Source organism: Vombatus ursinus, unplaced genomic scaffold (genome assembly GCF_900497805.2).
Source record: "Vombatus ursinus unplaced genomic scaffold, bare-nosed wombat genome assembly UNPS02006779.1, whole genome shotgun sequence".
In the NCBI taxonomy this organism is placed as follows: domain Eukaryota; kingdom Metazoa; phylum Chordata; class Mammalia; order Diprotodontia; family Vombatidae; genus Vombatus; species Vombatus ursinus.
In genome coordinates, this window is record NW_020946557.1 from 3,919,024 (window position 1) to 3,940,371 (window position 21,348).

The 21,348-nt window shown below is 37.2% G+C and overlaps 1 protein-coding gene across 1 annotated transcript in view; it reads right to left on the reverse strand.

Annotated features, from left to right (window-relative positions):
* Nucleotides 1-9,562: 9,562 nt before the first annotated feature.
* The window catches only part of HS3ST5 (heparan sulfate-glucosamine 3-sulfotransferase 5), a 304,691-nt gene continuing 292,905 nt past the window's right edge, over nucleotides 9,563-21,348 (reverse strand). Inside the window, exons 3-4 of the mRNA XM_027848672.1 lie at nucleotides 15,762-15,900; nucleotides 9,563-10,631 (exon numbers count right to left, since the gene is read on the reverse strand). Of these exons, the coding sequence (XP_027704473.1) occupies nucleotides 9,701-10,631; nucleotides 15,762-15,868 (1,038 nt within the window). The 5' untranslated portion in view covers nucleotides 15,869-15,900 and the 3' untranslated portion in view covers nucleotides 9,563-9,700. The remainder of the gene's footprint in view (nucleotides 10,632-15,761; nucleotides 15,901-21,348) is intronic.

The window sequence follows — 21,348 nt, forward strand, 5'->3', positions numbered from 1 at the left end:
ACATTTGGAAAGTTCAAGGCAAAGAAGCATGTGGGATGTGCACTGCCAACTTTGCTCCTTTACACTTATGTGTAGAGATAGATCTTCTAAAAAAAATGCAAGGGGCCAGAGAGAATGACCATTTGAAATTGATTTCAGAAGTGTGGTATATAGCTATGCAGGAGGCTGATCAGGAAAGTGCTCTGATCAACTTGATGAGCTAACAGGATGGTGAGCCTCTGATTGAGGCTTTGATTGTATCTTCCTGTGGAGGGTATGGACATGCCCATTGATAAACTCGTTAAGAGCATGGGGGGGTATCTATTGGGCTATGTCCAGAAACATCTTATTGAGGGCAAAGATACCTCCTTAAGTCTCACTGATGGAGATAAAGCAATCAATTATCTTGGGCTATTGCAGATTGATTAGGGATGAATTGACTGGTTCAGATTGTTGTGGGAGAGGATTTTTTTGTGTTGAGCTAACAAAAAGAGTCCCTTGCAGAGTTAGTCTTTTCCCTTTTTGGAGAGATACTGAGAGAGTGCAGCACAGATCAAAGAGTAGCAGGGCTAAGAGCTTTCCTGGCTTCTGGGAGGAGTTAGGGGTGGGGAAGCCTGTACATGCAAATGGCCTCTCCCCAGGGAACCACTAATGACATATTGGGGAAGAGATTCACTGCCATTGTTCATATTCTCACTCACATAAACTGAAAGGTGGCAGGCAGAAAGACAGTTGTGAAGGTCTTTCAATCACATGGTCCTAGAAGAATTGACCCCAAATTTTTAGTCCTAGCTGTGGAGAGACAGTGACTGATAGACCTTCTTAGTCTGAGAGACAGGAGGAGTGGAAAGTGGAATCACATGGCTGATGTGGGAGTTCCTGAACCCCAACTTTCTAGGGAAAGGAGCAATTCCTAGGCAACTCAAGCCTCTTGGGGGGTGGGTGGGAAGAAAAAGGTCACACATATGGTCATGAATGTGGAGGGACCACAAGAGACTGAGCTATGATATAGGGGTGCAAAACACCTAAACTGAGCCCTCTGATGCTATTATGAGTTTTTTTGGACAGTGCAGGTGTAAAGGTTGCCTCCCTTTGTCACATTTTTTGGAGAGAGTACAAGAATTAAGATAATCCCATAAGGGAAGTGTTCTGTGTTCTTCCCAGTAAAAATGAGACTCAGTAGGGGGTAGCTAGATGGCACAGTGGATAGAGCACTGGCCATGGAGTCAGGACTTGAGTTCAAATTTGGCTTCAGACACTTACTAGCTGTGTGACCCTGGGCAAGTCACTTAATCCCTATGGCCTCCAAAAAAAGAAAAAGAAAATGAGACTCACCAGAACGTTGGGGGGATGACTTTTTTTTTTTGTAACCTTAGGTTCATTTCCCTTCTGAGGGAATATAACATGAGAGAGATGCTGTGAATGCAAAGGATTTAACAGATTTCTAGGGAAAAATGTCAGTCTTACTGAAGGAGGAAGGGAGAATTATATCAGCCCATTATGGATGACTGTACATCCTTTGTAACTTTTCTTCATTTACTGTTGAGTGCACTAAAGGTTATACCGTATCTGATGTGACTTGGTACTTTAAATACATGGGAACTGGAGATTCTTTCCCCTGCATCTGTGAAGACCTTGACAGGAGATATGTACAAGTTAGATTTTGAGATTTCTCAGATGCATATCCAATGGGGACAAAATTAGAGATAATTGCAGGGGAAACTATCCAAGATTGAACCTGTTTTCTCTGGGCCCAGAGGGTTGGGTACTAGCCAAGGGTTGTAGCTGTTTTTAGGCCTGAACTCGTAGTTGCTTGTAAAAGACAGCCTACAAATTTTAGCTGCAAGGTAAAAGAGGGCAAAACTTTTCATAGAGCCATGTGGGGACACGGATGGTTTCCACCCACAAGCTGAAAAGCCAAGGTAAAGGGTGGTCACAGAACCACAGAATTTCAGAGATGCGAAGGATCTCAGTGGTCATCTAATACAACCTGTATTCCAAAAAGATTCCCTTTTCCAACTCACTCTTCAAATGGTCACCCAGTCTTTGCTGAAAGACCTCAAAGTGGGAGGCCACCACCTCCTGAGGCAGTCTGTCCTATTTTTTTGAAAGCTTCAACTGCGAGGGAGTTTTTTCCTGACATCATCAAATCTAAATTTGCTTCTTTGCGACTTCTACCATCTGTCTCATCTCTCTTCGATGTGATAGCCCTTCAGATGCTTGAAGACAGTGACCATGTGGTGCCACTGAGCATTCTCCAGGTTCAAAATCCCTGACTCCTTCAACCAATCCTCACATGGCACGATCTTAAGGTCTTTTCCCATCTTGACTGCCCTTCTCTCATACCAGTTGTAGGGCTTGCAGAAACGAAAACTAGGTATGTAAATGTTCTCTCTTTTAAAAGTGAAAGATAGCTCAAATTAGTGGCAAAGGGCACCTTTCCTACCCAGAAGCTTCTATGTTTTGGCAGCTCCTGGTACCATTATTATATCTATTAGGCCTAATTTTGGCAACCATCTTGTTGGGGTTCTTGAATTCATCATCAAATATTTTCTATTAAATTAACTTACAGGCCCTGGTGCTAGATTCTATGACCCTTAGCTACTACTGTTCTTTAATCCTGTAGTTCTAAATTGTTGGTTAAGGCTCAGTGCAGGAGGGTTTTAAAACACAGATTCTTATTAAATATGCCAGCAGTATTTTGTTATTAGCACCAGAAACTGTGCTGTTTATATTTTTTTTCATGACTAACACTAAGCACAGGGGTCCAAATGGATGGAGATGTCCATGGTAGGCTACCTTGTTGTTCTATCATCAATAAGTACACTTTGGGAGATAGCATATTGTTGGATGTACAGTTAACACGTGTTCAGAAATAATGAGAGCTGTTTATAGACTGCTTACGAAGGTTGGTTAAACTCATATTTGCAGCTGACCTCTTCTGTATTAATCACAAAGTGTCACAACAAGGTTAAATAACAAAAACTTGCTATGGCCTTCTTGATTTTGTTTAAAGGCAACTCTTTCCCAGTGACCTGATTTTAAATATGAGTTTCTTTTCTTGGGAATAGCAAGCAACTGTTTTCTATGGGAATGCAGGTCACTACCAAGTCATTTCTAATCTCTATGGAATAGCACTATCATTTCCAAAAGACTCATGAAAATATCTAAAAAACATCTAGAAGTGGTCAAAGATATAAAAGGTTTTCACTTTATAAAACATTCCTTCATTCCCTTGGCCCCCAATTTGTGATTATTCAACCTAAATTTTACATTTGTTCTAACTCAGAAAGGAATTTACTAAAGAAAGGGAAAACAAGAGTGGATTATATTTCCCCATGTTGCATTATGGTTACAAATGATAGTGCATATAATTTGATTCTTACCATTAAAAAAGGAGAGGGTTAGCCTAGATAATTTCTTGGTCACTTTCAGCTCTAAATTCTAATGAGCACTGTGTTCAGGTCTGGGTACTCCATTTTAAGAAGGCTATTGATAAATCAGAAAGTGGAACGCAACCAATCTGGGAAAGGGACTCAAATTCATGCAAAATGAGGATCCGGAGACAGGAAAACCTGGGTTCAAATCCCACATCTAACATTTATTAGCTGTGTGACCATGGGTAAGTCATTTAATATCTTTGAGCCTCAGTTTCCTGTTCTGTAAGATGAGCATATTAGAATAGTTGTTCTCAGAGATTCTTTCCATTCCTAAATCTACAATCTTATAAGAAACAAAACTTAGTGGGAAATGCTGTCATGTGGAAAAATCAGGTTTGTTTTGCTTGGCTTCAGAGGGCAAATCTAGAAGCAATGGGTAGAAGTTGGAAAGAAGCATCTTATGTTTGATGCCACGGAAAGAATAAACAAACAACAATTAGAGCTATCTAAAAGTGGAACAGGATTCCTCAGGAGGCAATAAGTCTCCCATCAGGGGAAGTCTTCAAACAAAGACTTGATAACCACTTTGGAGTATGTTTTAGAAGGAATTATTTTTCAGGTATAATTTGGCCTGGATAGACTCTGAGGTGCCTTGTGATCCCATATGAACCAAAGTCAAGTAAATAGAACTATCATCATCACTAATAGGTAAGTAAACAGACTGCAATGTTAAATGATTTGCCTAAGGTCACAAGTGCTGGAGAGAGACCTTGAATCCAAGCTTTCTGATCCCACATTTACTGTTCTCATAAAACCACACTGTATTTCTAAAGAAACGTAATTTAAGATGTCATTGAACCTGATTTAGAGGAAAAACTATTTTGAAGCATTTCATACAACAATTTGCATAAATACAATGGTTTATTGCAGATATTTTAATTTATGTATTAAAGCAAGTCTAGAAGAGTCTTTTCAACACTTTGTCAGCACCTTTGTGTTTCCACATGTACTTGAAAGCAATTAAAATGAATTTCTTTTAAAAACATTCCTTAATTTAGATGGATTTCCCCAGGTTAGGCCAAATTAGTGAAATTTTACTATATTGAAATGATTAAGAGGAAAATTTTGAAGTGAAATTTTCTTTGCTTAGCTTGTATGTAGGTTAACCAGATGGCTCTGGAGGAGAAAGTGAGGCTGGTGACTTTGCACAGCTCTCTCTCACTTAAATCCAATTCAATTGCAAGCCATATCGTCATCTTCCTGATGTCATGGTCCTCTTCGAGAACGGACAAACCACAACCACAACCACACACAAGGTTCCTATCCTGTTCAGATAATGAATGCTCAATATGTGAAAAGATAAGAATCAATAGAACTAGTAGTAATAACACAATCTAGAATAATCTCTAATTCTCCAGCCTTTGACAATGCTTAAACTATAACTAGTGTCATGGGGTTCTTCAAACGGAGTGACAAATTGCAAGTAATACCACTTGAGTATTCATCACAATGCAAGAGCAGACAAAAAAACAACAAAAAAGAAAAAAAAATCTTTTCACTCTTAAAATATGACACTAAAAATTTCATCTTGATTTAAGAAGCTGCTTTATATGTTTCCCATGATGAGATACTCATGATGAGAGCTACTTAACTTGGTATTTTAGCCTAGAACTGATAAAACTGCTGTTCTTAGTTTTTAGAAATAATTTTGTCATTTTTCTCTCTTAAGCTGTCACTATAATCAAACCAGTTCCATTTACCTGTCTTTCCTTTATTATCTGGCAAACCTATTTCAGATTAGAGGAAGTTTAATAGATTATAGTTCTAAAATGCCTAATCAGTCTTATAAATAATGAAGGAAAGAAGTCAGATAGATATTTGGAAACATATAGATGACTTGGCTTGGTATATTAGAAAGAGTACTGGATTTGGAGACATTCATTCATAGGTAGGATTTGAGTCTTGGTTGTACCACCCAGTATGGGCAAATCATTTTTTTCCCTCTGGGACTTAGTTCCTTATCGATAAAATAACTTTGGACTAGACGCAAAATTCTTAACCTTTTTTGGGGTCATGGACCTCTTTGGCATTCCGGCAAATCCTGTGGGCACCTATAATGTTTTAAAATAAATCAAACAAATAGGATTACAAAGGAAACCCAATTATATTGAAATGCAGTTATCAAAATGTTAAAGAAACACATTTACAGATTCACGGTTAAGAACCCCTGAATCATGTTTAAGGTCTCCTCTGGTTCTAACATTGTGTGATTCTCAATTTTTCTTTTCATCTGATATTTTTGGTATTTTGTATACAGTCACATGGTTTCCAAGGTCTTTTAAGGTTATGAAGTAGGTTGTAAGATTCTGTTCATAGATTTAGTGCTAGGGACCATAGAGACCATCTAATTCAGCCTCTTTATTTTACAGATGAGGGAACTGAGGCACAATGCAGTGAAATAACATACTTAGGGTCACACGGATGTGAAAGACTTGTTTAGCAGCCCTTAACAGCAACTTATTACATACTTTCCTATGGATGCTATTATAATAACTTGAGAGTTTCACTAAGGTTTGTGTGTAAGTTTTGTGAATTTATATTCCAATTCATCTTTAGCAAGAAATGCTTTGCAAAACAAGCATCCTGAAAATCTCTAGCGAGTAATAGGAGGGGAAACAGTTTGGTACAGCGCGATAAGAATTAGAGTCAAAAGACCAGCTCGGCCACTTACTCCCTGTGTGACTTGAAGCAAGTCACCTTCCTTCTCTGGGCCTCAGTTTCCTAGTCTATAAAGTGAGGGGTTGGACTGCATGACATTTAAGGTCCTTTATGGCTCTAGGGCCTTTATGCCACATGAGTCAGAACATTTTTAATCTTTCCTCCTCATTTGAATTTCTGAGCAAAAGGATATAATTGTGTCTTAAGCGAAACTGGATAGTCACCCAGATCACAAAATGAGGCCAGTGTTCCAGCCATGTGATTCTATGGCAGGATTCTGTGAAATAACAAGATCAAAAACAGAACTGTCTCAGCTAGCATCTTAGTGGCCCCAAAGAGGGAATGTTATTTTCAAAAAGTTTAATTTGTACTCAAGTAGTTGTTTCACAGACTTAAGAATCTCAGAGTTGGAGGAGACCTTAGCATTTGGTTGAGAAATGCCAAATACAGGGGCCACATCTGCCTGCAAAGCTGAGTGTGGCCCAAACCAGATTAAAATGTAATTGTGAAATATTTAACAAAATAAATAGAAATATAATAAAACATAGATAACATTACATTTTAAAATTAAGTCAATATTCAATCCACAGGGATCCTTATGGAGGAATGAGGGGCTCCTATTTCTCTTTGAGTTTGACACCACCAATTTAGGCTAACATGCAGCTAAACAGGAATCCCTTTCATAAAATTCCTCACAAGTGATCATCCGACCCACTTATTGAAGACCTCCCATGTCAAGGAACTCACTGAGATGATATTCTTACCTTCACTTTACTAATATGGAATTTTATGTTATGATTCATTGCTATAAGGAATTTGCAAGTGAGGAAACTCCCTCTAATGAACCAAGGTGGCACCTTCTCTGCAACTTATAGTCTTAGGGGATTTCTGAGAGCACCAAGAAATTGAAGGATGTGCCTAGGGTCACACAATAAGTATGTGTCAGAGATAAGACTTGAACTAAAGTCTGTTCTGGCTTCGAGATTGACTTGCTGGCTATGAAGCCACATTACTTCTCTGTTAAATGGTATGGGGATCAAAAATCAGGGGTGTGCTGGAGCCAGCCCTTACTGACTCCTGAGGGTTGATCATTAAATTTTCAGTGTGAGCATTTATACCTAGGAAATTGACAAACACTACAAACCAGAGCTTAATCTTTTTTGTTTTGTTGTTTAGACTTAAGAAAGCGATGGAGAACATGTTAATAGTACAGGTTATACTTAAAAATTTGTCATACTTGCATTTTTTTCTTATTTTTTTACCCAGAGAACTGGTTCTTAAGCATTTACCAGCAAACTTTTGAAAACATTTATAGTTGTGGCAACAGGTAGCTAACTGCTGTTTTTTTTTGGCATGTAGGGGGATGACTGGTGGAGTGTAGAAGGATGACAGGTGGATTCCCTGATTAAACAAAGAACACCAACAAAGCTTCCGTGCTCAAAAATCGCTCTCCCGTGTTTATGTATGGGTAAGAATCTGGCTCTCTGTTCCTTCAATTTGACTTTGTTTTTGGCTCAAGAGAAAAAAAATCCTAATAGCTTAGATCTTGGAATCTGACCTCAGAGTCCTACTAGCAGAATATATAGTGTGAGCTCTTAGCTTTACATATGTGTTCTGAGAGGCATGTCTATTCTCACCCTGAGAGGAATAACATCTGTTGCTAATTAAACTTGTGTAAATGATTTAAAATGTCACAACTAGACTAGCAATGTGGATTACCACTAGAGATGGAAAAGTCACTTATTTACAAAAGCACGTTGTTAAATCATGGAACAGGACAAACGTCCCTTGGGGAATTCCAAACTTATTATAGCCTAGAAGGATATCATTGTAATTTACTTATTTCTATAGTGCCTCCCAATGTCCTATTGGTCCATGATTTTCAAAAACATCAATTCTTGCAAAACTTTTGAGAGAGGCACAATTGTGAAAGGAAAAGAGTCCCAGTGCTAGAGTCTGAGCATCTGGGTTCCAATTCTTCCTCTGCCACTTATTACCTGTGTAATCTCAGGTGAGTCACTTGAACTCTGTGGGACTCAGTGTCCTTATCTGTAAAAGAAGGAAGTTAGAACCTCTGTCATCCATTCTGACTCTAAATCTAAGATCCTTTGAAACTATGGAAATGTAGTTTGTTTTTGTTTACGTCTCTTTCCTTGTTTTTCTGATACATATTTAAGCATAATACAGTATGTCTAATGTTTGTAAGACACGCAATTTAGCATTCATTTCCCTGGATGGAAAAAATGAGCCATATGTTGATGCTGGTAATAACTACACTGTCAGCAACTTGATCATTTTTGAGCAGCCTAATATATTTTCATTTCAAAGAGTGAGGACTGAAATCCCGCCTTCCTTTCTGAAAACATCAGCAGCTTTTGGTCTAAACAGACTGCAGAAATGGTCTCATCTTATTTGATCTAATCTCTCTGCTGGGCTGACTTTGATTAGAGCATCCAGGAAAGTGCTTTGTTGTTAACACTGTGCCTGGGTTCTATTCACATGTTCCTTGTTGCTCTTCTAGCACAGGGGAAGCAAATGCGAGGGAATGAATTAATTGTTGTAAAGTTGTAGCTAATGAGCACTAGTGTTCTCTGAGATGGTTATGAGACCCGATATCCAGATGGTTGAGATTTTTAAATAGACTTTGCTTCACTTCATAAATATGTTTCCTCAAGGGTACAAAAATTAAAAGGAGTGTATACACTTCTTATACCCTCTCATCTGCAGACACACATTAATGGCCTAGGGAGCCAGCAGGAGATATGGGAAAAGAAATTGAAAAGAAAGTTCACATATAGTCGTTTTAATCCATTCCCGTTTTAAATACCACAATAAATTTAATTTCCACAATAAATTAAATAGCCATATTCAGTTTACAAAATAGAATTACTTATTGTGAAACCAGTATTTACAGGCAATATACACTATGTACACAACATTTCTCTTTGCTGACATACAACATTGAGGGCAAAAGATTGGACTGTTGGACATGTGCTTGACATGCTACAGGTGACACGATAGTCCATACAAGAAAATAATAGTGCAAACTCACCACAGGAACTTTGGAACAATGTCAAATTGTTATGAGAAAGACATTCTTGGAAATAAGATGAAAGTAGTATGACCCAGTTTCACGGCACTAATTCAGCATCTGAATTAAAGAGCCAGTATTCCCTTAGAAATATGCATACCATATGTATACTTCATCTTATACTTCCTGATCTATCCAGAAGCTTCACAACCAGCTGTATAGTCTCACATATTAATCATTTGGCTTAGATTTATGAAAATGGCAAGTGACAAACTTTGAGTCAAAGGAAGACTGACTCTTTGAAGAAGAGTTGAATTCATTTACCACCCCCCAAATACCACCTCTTCTTTCTCTAAATAGACTAAAAAAAATGATACAACTATGTAGAGATTAAATTGTTTTCAGTTTACTTCTCAGTAGAAAAAAAATGGATCCCACTGTATATTTGGTCACACACTGCATATGTACAAGTACTCATGGGGTGAAAAAAAAAAGACTTGGATAGCTGTGTTTTGGAAAAGTGCATATTTGAATCTAAAGAAGACACTGTGTCCCTCTTGGTGCAACACACAGTGTTGTAGGATATATTCATTTAGGGCCAGTTCAATGTCCTCCCAGTGATCTGGTAGAATTTTTGATTGAAAGGGTGAAAGAATTTGCGCAATTTGGTAATTACAGAGGGATCTACCTCCGGATGAATGCGTCCCTTGCTGCCTGCCAGGCACTTGTTAAAGACAATGTTAAACCGCAGGCAGTAAAATCCCCTCGTAGCGTTGAAGTATAAATTGTATTGACTGATCCTGGGAGGAAGATTGAGGAACTTCTCCACTAACTGGAGTTCTGGCAGTGGTTCTGTAATGAGCCGATCTCCATCTACTATGTGAAACTGCTCAATTGGAAAGTATTTCAGCCACCTTTCCAGATGTTTTGTATAGATGCTGGTCCTCACAGCTTTATACTTAGTGTTCACCTCACAGGTATTCGAGTCTATTGCCAGCTTTTCAAATTTGTAGTAGGTTTTATTCTTCCTCTCCTTCCCCTCTAGCACCTGAGTATAATCAGAAATAGCTCTTGTTGTGGGTTCCCTGACAATGATCAGCAACTTGATGGATGAGTTCATTTTGTAAATCCTTTCTGGTACCTCCTCGGTGATAAAATAGGCAGGACTCTTCTCAATGGTGATTTGTTGAGGGTATGAAAATGGCATTTTCTTCCTGTACCACTCAATGCCTTTGGCATAATTCTCATCATTATCAAAAAAGTGGATTTCCTGTGAGGCTTTGACCACAGCAGGATGGAGATTCAGCATCTCAAGCAGGGCTCTGGTGCCTCCTTTCCTCACCCCAATGATGATGGCTTTGGGGAGTTGCTGGACCAGATTGTGGAGTCGAATCTGCTCCTTGGTAGCGTTGCCCTTCCGGAACTCGTGGAGAAGGCCACGTTTGAATTGCAGCGCCCGGAGTGGGATTTCAGCCTGACTGCGGGCTCCAAATCGACCTTCAATTGGGCAAATGGGCTGTAGTCTGCAAGCAACAAATGGAGACTTTAAGACGCTCATTGCAATCAACTCTTCTTTTTTCTGGTTTTCAAGCCAGATAGAGTGAGCAAAGACTTTTAAAAGCACAAAAAACAAAACAAAAACCCACTGACCTCTCAGACTACTGAAATCCACAATGAGCATATGCTTGAGGAATTTTATTTTAGGGAACCTAATATTTAATAAAGCAAATATAATTGATAGCTTTCTTTTTTTATTATTGCTCCTTAAATTTTTTTTTTATTCACCAAGCACTTAATTGACTACAGTATACTCTCGCTTATAGTGAAAGATGGACAGGCAACATTAGTCATATTAATGGCTTTTTAAACAGCTTGCTGGTTAGCATCATTTGGAAAATGTGCGAAGGTGGCAGATTTAAAATCTTTTGATGAGTGTTTTTGGGATGCCCAATTTCCTTGCACTTCTTTGGCATTTGAATACTCTAAAAAGCTTTGACATCTGATTAAAAAGTAATAATAATAAAACAAAACAGCAGTCCTGGGCCTCACCTTCAATTAATTACAGCAGATTGCAACCTATTAATTTTAAAAATTACTAAGCTCTCCAGTACATGTAAATGTGACAGAGTTTTTGTACTTAAAGCTAGGGACATGCGGAGATGTATATGACATTCTCTGCTTCTCTTTGTTTACTTATCTAAAGAGATCAAGGATTTTCTGCTCCCCTAATCCTGTGATTCAGTATAGGGGACAGGGATGATTAGACTATAAGCTCCTCCATTGGACTGTAAGCTGCTTCAGGGCAAGACTATCTTTTGTCATTTTTTGTATCCCCAGCATTTAGCATGGTGTCTAGAGCATAGTAGGAGCTTAACAGATTCTAGTTGACTGATTGGACCTGTGATTTCATAGGTAAGAAACCTCTCTCTACCAAGGCAGGTTGGCTCTTTCTCTTTCTCTCCAACTTACGATCTTAGAGAGTGGTCTAGAGCAGAGGTGTCAAACTTGGGTCCCACATGTGACTGCAAAACTCATGAGTGTGTACTGAACCAGGTTAAGATACAATTGGGAAACACTTAGCAAAATAAATAAAAAACATAATACAACATAGATAATGTTAATATGTGTTTTACTAAATCAATGCGCCATCTTAGATTAAGTGATTCATCCAGGTTTATACAGAGAGTATGTGTCAGAGGTAGGACTTGTACCTAAGTCTTCTTGATTTCAAGGCTGGATCTCTATTCACTGCCATGAGGCCTCTTGAACCTCAAAGTATGAACATTAAAACACATTCAACTTTCAACAGCAAGTGTAGCATGTTTCACTGAGCACCTGTGCAAATTCAGAGTCAATTAGTTCAAGGATGGAGCTGGATTGCTTCATGTCTCTTCTGCTTGTGAATAAAAACTTAGAGCTAACATAGAGGGGAAATTAAGCTCATTTTCTTTAAAAATTTTTTAAAATTTACTTTATTTTTAATTTATAGAATAAAATAAACATTTCCATAACACAGTATAATAAAAAGATGACTCCACACGAAACTGCAAATCTATTATGCATAACTTGTTATTCCTTTTAAATATATAATAAAGTTATCATGTAAATTTCTTTTTTTTTCCTTTTTTTCTTCTCTCCCCACCTCTCCGGCAATCAAGAAATCATATCAATTTAGTAAAACCCAAGTTAATATTATCTATGTTTTATTATATTCTTTACTTATTTTGTTAAACATTTCTAATTATATCTTAACCTGAGTCAGTTCACATGTGAGTTTTTCAGTCACGTGGTGGGATATTATCATTATTATTAGCTGGTATTTCCAATCTAAACTAATAACAAGGATGGAATATAAAAGGAAAGTTTCTGCTTAGGCAATTCTGCAAAATGAATAGGAACCTTTGCTGAAGGAGGAGGTTATGACCACTGTTAAGAGATGATATGACCTTATTTCCTAACACTTTATCATATAGTTCTCCTATGCATTGAGCACAGCCTGTTTTTTGGCATAGTTTTGGCATAGTTTTGGCATAGTTTTGGCATTTCTAGTTCATGTTTCTTCTCTCTCTCTACTAGATTAATCTTCTCCAGAACAGAGACTGAGTATGTCCTTCAGAGAAGCACCAGGCAGTGAACATAACAATTACTTTACAAATGGTTGGTGAAACAAATTGATCAGATCAACAATTTCACTAGGTATGGCAAATGATGGTGATAACATGGAAAGAGGAGTGAATTTGAAGCCAAAAGATGGATCCAAACCCTGACCCTGCTTCTTTGCACCTATGTGATCTTGGGCTAGTTAATTTATCTTGTAGGCCTTGGTTTCTACAATTATGATACGAGGTAGTTGGACTAAAATCACTAGATAATTACTAAGGGCCTTTTAAAGCCTGTCACAACCTGGCCTCTTCCTATCTTTCCAGTCTTTTTATACTTTATTCTACTCTATATTCCTTGGACAAGGCATGCGATTGCTCAATCAGTGCCTTTTCACTGGCTATCCCCCATGCCTGGAATTCTCTCTTCCTTCTTACCTTTGCCTCCTAACTTCCCTGGCTTCCCTGAAGACTCATTTCAAATCCTACCTTTTGCAAGAGGCCTTTCCCAGTATTCACACACATCGACTTTCCTCTGTTAGTTACTTATCTCTAAGCTTATCTTCCATTTACATTGTATACATTTTGTTTTTACATAGTTGTTTATATTTTGTATCATCCTTCAGACTGTGAGCTCCTTGAAGGCAGGAACCATGTTTTTTGCCTTTCTTTGTATCCCTAGTATTAATATAATACCTGGGCTAGTAAACACGTGATCATTGACTGACTGACTAAAGTTTCTTCCAGCTCTAAACCAATGATCCTATATAATCCAATAATTACCTCATCCTGAGGATATGGTACATTTCTGAAATTCAGTCTTAATTTTCCCAAGTTGACCTAACAAATCAGGTTAAGCCTCTTTTTCGAGAGGAGATAATGTTGGCCATACGAGCACATTTAATTAAATCCTATTGAATGAAGTTTCCAGTCACTCTGGTAATGCAAAGTCTCTGTGGAACTGTCTTTCCTTTAACTGATACTCTCAACAGATGAACATTTACAGGTTGCTTGCCTTTCCTTTGTGTGTAAATAGGTAGTGTGGTACAGGGAGGAGAGCACTAGATTTGAAGTTAGAGGCCTAGATTTAAGTCCTGAGTTTGCTAATATCTAACTACCTGTATGACTGAAAAAATGACTTCATTTCTCTCTTTCCCAGTTTCATTATCTGAGAAATGAGAAGTTTGGATCAGATGATCCCAAAAGCCTTTTCAGATGGCAAATCCTATGGTCAATAGGTAAATAGAAAACAGTTAGTGCTTAACAGCATGGATAGTCTTTTTACTGAGAAGCCATGGGAAAGATACTAACACAGTATTATATTTCATTAAAAGAAAATATTTCAAGATGTAGGTACTCTAACATTATATATTTATATTCATAGTATATGTATGTGGGATGTAGTCATCTAGATTACTGATAGACAGGAAAGTAATTGATGCTTTTCAAGAAACTTCACCACTCTCAGAGTTTAGACATAATCTGGCTAAGCCTCCAAGCAGAGAATTTCTGGAGAAGCCCGCTGGCCAATGCAAACCCTTACAAAAAGATCAGATTTATTTGCATCAGGAAGAAAAAAAAAAGATGAAGGAAGTAATGACTGGGGATAAAAGGCAAATTATTAGGAGCAACTAATAATAAGAAAACAATGATGCAGCTAGAGAGCCAGCCTTCAGTTTATGCTATTTTATTGGTAGCCAAGCATCAGCTTGTGAAACTACAGTCCCTTAGCATCTCATAAGATCACTAGCCATGACTTGTTTCTAATTAGTGATGAACCTCGTTAGGAATTTGGAATTAAATTGTCAAAAGGGCTCACTATACAATTCAAAAGAATCTCAGCTTCTGCTCTGGCTGGATAATCTTAAAGTATTTGTTGCTTAGAATTTGAGGACTCAGACATATAGGTCTGGTTCCAGGTCCTGGTTAGAGAAGGAAAGCTGAAAGTTGGCTATCATACCAATTTTAAGCCCAGCTGCATTTTCAGTAACAATGGCTGCTGGGTTAGTGGAGGAAGCAGCAGGAGTTCAGAGCTTCAATCTTTCCAGTGGAAGAAATGGATTTTACAGTCAAGAAGTGAGATAGGCACAGCTTGTCTATTCCAACCAATATTTCCTTAACCTTTGGGGACCCCAGTTTCTCTAGGTTTATTCTCATTTCAGAAATTAGCTTCTCTGTTCTTCCCTATCACTGAGAATCCAGGACTTTCTGAAGTTGTTCAGTGTGAAGCCATTTGGTAGTGTTGGGACTCACATCCCTGATAGCATTTCAAGTGTTTGCCTGCTCAGAGATATATCCTTGCTCTCTACTGATTTCTTCACTTTGGATTTTCCAGGACTCTTAGGGTAATCTCTCGGAGAGATAGGCACCTCGCCTGGTGCATTCAGAGCCTGACTGAAAGCTGGAGCTAATTAACATAGTTAAAATTCTCCAAGCCTGCAGCCATCTTTCAAGTGCAATAGGATTTCCAAAATTGACGAGTTCCTTTGCAGGCTCATACATAATTTTAACTATTACGGTAACACATTAATTGCCCACTCATAAATTTGGAGAAGATGATACATAAATACATCATCACTGTTTTGCTAAGGCTAGAGGTCAATACACAGATGCATGCAGACCAGAATGAGCTCCTGGAATTACATTTTTACCGTATACTGTTTTATGTTCCTTTTGCAAACAAGTGCCAGTGCCTGCAGAATACAAATGCATGTGGACAAATATCAGGGCTTGGGGCTACTTGAAACTTTTTTCTTTTCTTTGCTTCCCCAAAGGAAGGCTCAATCAAATTCAGAACTGCAGAAGGCATATTTCATGGGAATTTTGGACAAAGAAAACAAATGGATATGTTTAAAAAGATGTCCTATAGAAGCATAAATCAATATTGACTTCATAGCATACACACATATACACATGATTGTCTACACACATATATGTATAGATAGAATATATATGTGAATACGCACATGTGTAATGCATATATAAATTAAATGTATATATATGGACACGTGTGTGTGTGTGTGTGTGTGTGTAGGTATAGTGTGTTCAACCTACCTATCCAAGCTCCCAACTCTGGCAACTAGATATAGAAGACTTCCAATAGCAAGACTTCCCAGCACAAAGAGCTTCTGTCTCAGCAACGCCTGCTGTTTGAATAGCATGGCCCTCCATCAATCTTCAGGACTTCTTCAATCTGCACAGACCAAAACATAGAAACCACCCATGAGCAAGTGGTGATGTATCAATTCATACTGATTAATAGAGAGTCAGCTGGTTCTCACACATGATGAAGGAATGTTCTCTACTCCACCCCTGAATTAAAAAGAAAATGACCCCAAACTTTTAGACCTGTGCAAAGATTAAAAAAAAAAGACTTGGTGTTTTAAGATTAGGAGCCCCACATAGAGAATAAAATGAACTAGTTGGAAATTGTTCAACAATGTCCACAGTAAATGACAATATGGAGCAATCACATAATTTCTTCTAAATCAATTCAAGTAAAAGAATATTGCCAGGGAGAAGAAGATATGCAACTTAAGATCCGAATGGCTCTGCTGCCTGTAATTTGATAGCTTTATCTCAAAGAACAGAATGAGCATGAAAAGATAAATTTCTGTCTAGCCATATTATATCTTTAGCATACCAATATTATTTTAATTATATTTTTAATGAAAAAAAAAAGCAAATGGAAGGGAAGAATCACATAACAAAGACAGTATCAGCCTCAAGAAAATACCTCAATTTCATGGAATAAGAAAGTCATAGCTCAGAGGGGACTTTGGAGGTCATATAATCCAAATCTCTAATTTCATAGGTGAGGAAACAGAAACCCACTCAAAAAGGTATGTGACTTGTTCAAGGTCACTCAGCAAGACCAAGCAAGGTCTCATTCTCTTTCTATTACATCTCATTCATTCTCAGCACACTTTTCTTAAGGTTGTTATGGTAGATAGTTAAGAAGGGTAACTTTTTTCTTTTTTCTATAATTTCTAAAATATTTTTGGTTTTGTATCATTTTTCATTTCCAAATATATTCCTCCTCTTCCACTACCTCACAAGTTATCTCTTGTAACAAAAAATAAAAAAGAGAAAAAAAATCAACTCAGCAAAACTAAGCAATGTGTAAACTGAGTTTGAAAGTATTTGCAATTTCCTACAGTCATATCCATGAACTTCTTCAATGAAAGGACAGAGCTGTATTTTTCATTTCTTCTTCTGGAACAAATTAACATTATAATTTTTAATTTTTTTTCCAATTTGTAAAACCCAATTTTCTCTGCCTCCCACCCCCAATATATTGACAAAGAAAGAGAAAAACAAAATCCTTATAACAAATATGCAAAGTCAAGTAAAATGAATTTCTGATATTGACCACATCTAAAAATATACATGTCTGAATCTGCCTTCTGAGTCAATTAACATTTTGTCAGAAGGTAGGTAGCATTCTTCATCATAGGTCCTTTGGAATCCTGGTTGGTCACTGCATTGTTAAGGGTTCTAAAGTCTTTCAAAGTTCTATTTTACAATGTTATTATCATATAAATTGTTCTCCTGGTTCTGTTGACTTGTTCATAATTTCAAAGAAATCTTCTTAGATTTCTCTCAAACATCAAATTTTCATTTCTTACAACATCATTAATTTGAATACCATGATTTGTTCATCAATTTCTCCAAATGAATACCTCTTTATAAAAAGTACTGTTATAAATATTTTTGTACATATAAGTCTTTTCCCCATTTCTTTAATTTCTCTAGTGCTAAAGCCCTAGTAATGGTATTGCTAAGTCAAAGGATAAACACAGTTTAATGACTTTTTTGGTTATAGTTCCAAATTCCTTTCTAGAATGACCAATTCTGGAATTGACCAATTCACCTCAAAAATAATGTACTAATGTGACTATTTTCCTGCAGCTCCTAAAACAACTGACATGTTCTCTTTTATAAATTTTGTCAATCTTATGACCATTAGATAGAATCTCAGAGTTTCTTTAATTTGCATTTGTATAATTATGAATGATTTGGAGCATTTTTTAAATATGACTGTTGATAGCTCATACTTGTTCTTTTGAGAACAGAGCATTTATAAGATAGGCAATGGCTCTTATTCTTATAAATTTAAAGAAGTTCCATATGAACTATAAAATAAAGGATTTTTTGTCATTTCTATCATATTGTTGTAGTCATGATATATATTATTTTTTTTCATTCTGCATAAATTTGTCTTTCCATGCTTCACTGTATTTTTCATATTCATTGCTATGGCACAGTGATATTCCATTTATATTTTTGTAACACAATTTGTTTAGCTATTACCCAATCAAGGGTTTATACTGTCCTTTGTTTCCAGTTCTTTCCAATTCCAATTCTTTAGTTTCTCTCCTTAGAATATATTCCTGGCAGTGGGATCTCTGAATCAAAGAGTATGTATATTTTGGTTACTTTTTAAAAAAGCATAATTCCAAATTATTTTCTAGAGTGATTGGAACAATTTACTACTTTACCCAAAGAAAATTTGTGTACCAGTCTTTCTGCATTTCCTACATCTGGCATTGGCTATTTCATTCTTTTATCATTTTTGCTAGTTGACTATGTATGAGGTGTTTGATTTGCAATTGTTTTACTTTTAGTGATTTGGAGAATTCTTTCATATGGTTGTGGGATATTGATGCAGACTTGTAATTGGGGAACTCCTAGGTAAGGAAACTCCTTCCACCAAAGCAGATCAAAACTTTTTTCTGCAAATAATTACCTTAAGGAGCTACCTAGAGTACAGTGAGGTTATGTGACTTACTCAAGGATACACAGCCAGTATGTTGCAGAACTAGGATTTGAATACAGGATGTATTGCCTTCAATTCCAGCTCCCTATCCTGTGACTACTTCTTATATAGGTAAAATCCTTGTCTGAACAGCTAATTTATGTCTAGGGAGAGGCTTATGGCCCAATCAAAGACTTTGGAGGAAACAAACCCCTTAATGAGTTCAGATGCTGAGAATAATACATAAAATACTGGAGATCAAGTTTAATAGTTTTATTGGCCACCAATAAAGAAGATTGGAGGAAGGGAAGAAAAGGAGAAGGTGTAGGGGATCTGAAACACAATCCAGACATATACACTAACATGGAGTAAAACTCACGTAAGGGTAGTGTTGAATTGGGGAGCACAGAGACATGGGTCCATTCATCTACAAGGGCTTGGTCCTGTGAGATGGTTGTGCTCCCAGGGAGAGGAGATGTGCTCCAAAGGGCTCTTCTGAGAGTGGGATACTTAAACTTTGATTTTGGTGGTTGTCTAGAGTTGGCTTATTTGTATGTCAAGATTCAGGGCACACAGGGAATTTTGGGGGATACACAGGTACACAAGCAGCTAACTGTTGGAAAGATTATTTTGGGGCATATAGCTGTACTAATACTAAGCTAATATATATATAGATATATACATGTGTAAACATAAATATAAATATGTGTTTATATAAAAATACATAATACATAATTAAATTATACAATTATAAATAGTATAAATAAATAATATACTACATAATTAAATTAAATATATAAGTATAAATAATATAATAAATCACAAATAAAATAGTTTATTATTTTAAGATATTATTTATGTTACATTTATTATACTATATAAATCTGTATCACATTTATTATTTATATATATACACAATATATGTATATATACATATAAACACACATACATGCATACACATATATGTATAGGTATATGTATGTGTGTTGTGTGTGTGTATGTATAGATATAGAGATATTTCTAGCCAGTACTTTTCCATGAGCAGTCTGTAACTTTATAGCCTTCCTTAAGATGGGGAATCGGGGAGGGGGGGTTGGAAGGGTGGGAGGGGAACTGTCATAATGGTCTCAAGACCATCAGGCCTAATCTTATAACAATGGTTTCCAGTATCCCTTAAAGGAAGACTTACGTTGGTCTCAAGACCACCAAGTCTAATCTTACTACAGGTACAAAATGGAGAGCCTTGTGATACAAAATATAAACTTCACCTAATGTTTAATATTACCCACAATAAATTCTTATGTTGGAGTCTAATAAGGAGTAAAATTAACTAATTAATCCAGTCCTCTCCCCCCCCCACCCAGCTTTGTTTTCTGCAACTCTCTATTACACACCTCCATTTCAGTCATTATTACTTTCCGTGTATATTTGGTTCATCCCTCAGTTCTTTGTTTTTGCTTATGTAGTTCCCCATACCTGAAGAAGAATTGGGTTTGAGTTCCAAACTGTGTGACTCAGGCTAAGTCATTTAATCTCTCAGGCTCAGTTTCCCCATCTGGAAAATGGGGGGATTATTTTCAGTCCCTATCTCACAAAGTTTAAGGAAAGCACTTTATAAACTTTAAAGTCCTGATTTCATTACAATCTTATGCTTTTTATCAGACTATGCTACCTTTTCTCATCTGTGAAAATGATCGGCTTTGACTAAAAGATCTTTCTGCTCCTCTCCAGCTCTAAAATGCTATGATTTCTCTTTAAAACACAAGCTCAGAGGCATGCTGTAGCAGAAAGAACACTGGATTTACAATCAGAGGACCTGGGTTCTAATCCCACCTCTGCTACTTAATAGCTGTCTAACCTCAGGCAGGCGATTCAGCTTCTCAGTGTCTCAGTTTCCTTTTTTATAAAATAAAGATGTTGAAATAGGTGACCTATACAGTCTCTTCCAGCACTAAATTTTATGACCCTCTCAACCTGTGAGTCCAGTTTCCACTATCACACCTTCTTAATTACTTTTCCTCAATTAATCTTACAAAAATGATATTTTTATTCTATCAATCTTCTGCTAAAGAGTAAGTATAATAGTTTCCTGCTGCCTACTGATCACATCCTCTCAATTCAAATTTCTTCATTAACCAGTCCCCTTCATTTATCAGGTACAAAGTGGGCAGTTGGTCGTATGCCTAATCTGTACTCAGCATTTTACTCAGCCCCAAAGGAACTTATATTTTAGCTGGGAAGTTAAAACAATCAGAGAATGATGTTATCTCTAGGTACTTACCAACCTGAACCCTCCACTCCAGTCAGGTTGCTTTCTTTATGGTTCTCTACATGTTCAATCTTGCTTTGGTGCTCTTTCTCAAGGGGTGCCCTCTGTCTGGAATGCCTCCTTCATTTCACTTGGCCAATCCAAATCCTATACTTCCTTGAAGGCCCTGCTTAAGCACCGCCTCCTCCATACACAAGCTCTTATTATAGTGGGCTGCCGTATCACGTTCCACTTGATCATATACTGCCTTAGATTTTTTTTCACCCGGTGTTTCACATAGGCACATCTCCTCACCTCCACTGATTGCAAATTCTTCCAGGGGTGGCACCAGATCTTCTGTTTCTTTTGTATTTCCCACAGTGCCTAGCACCACAGGTGCTTAATAAATACCTATTGACTTGACTTGTTCACAGTGTTTGAGAAAGATTATCCTGACAGCAGAGTACAGGATGAACTGGAGTGAGGGGCCAGTGGAGGCAGAGACCTGAACTGACAGGGAGTGAGTCATTTGTTTATTGGGATAATAATACCTACCTTCAGGGTGCTAGGAGAATTAGTCATTCTTTGCAATACACTTTGAAGAAGAAAAGAATAAAATAAATGCTAAAGCTCCC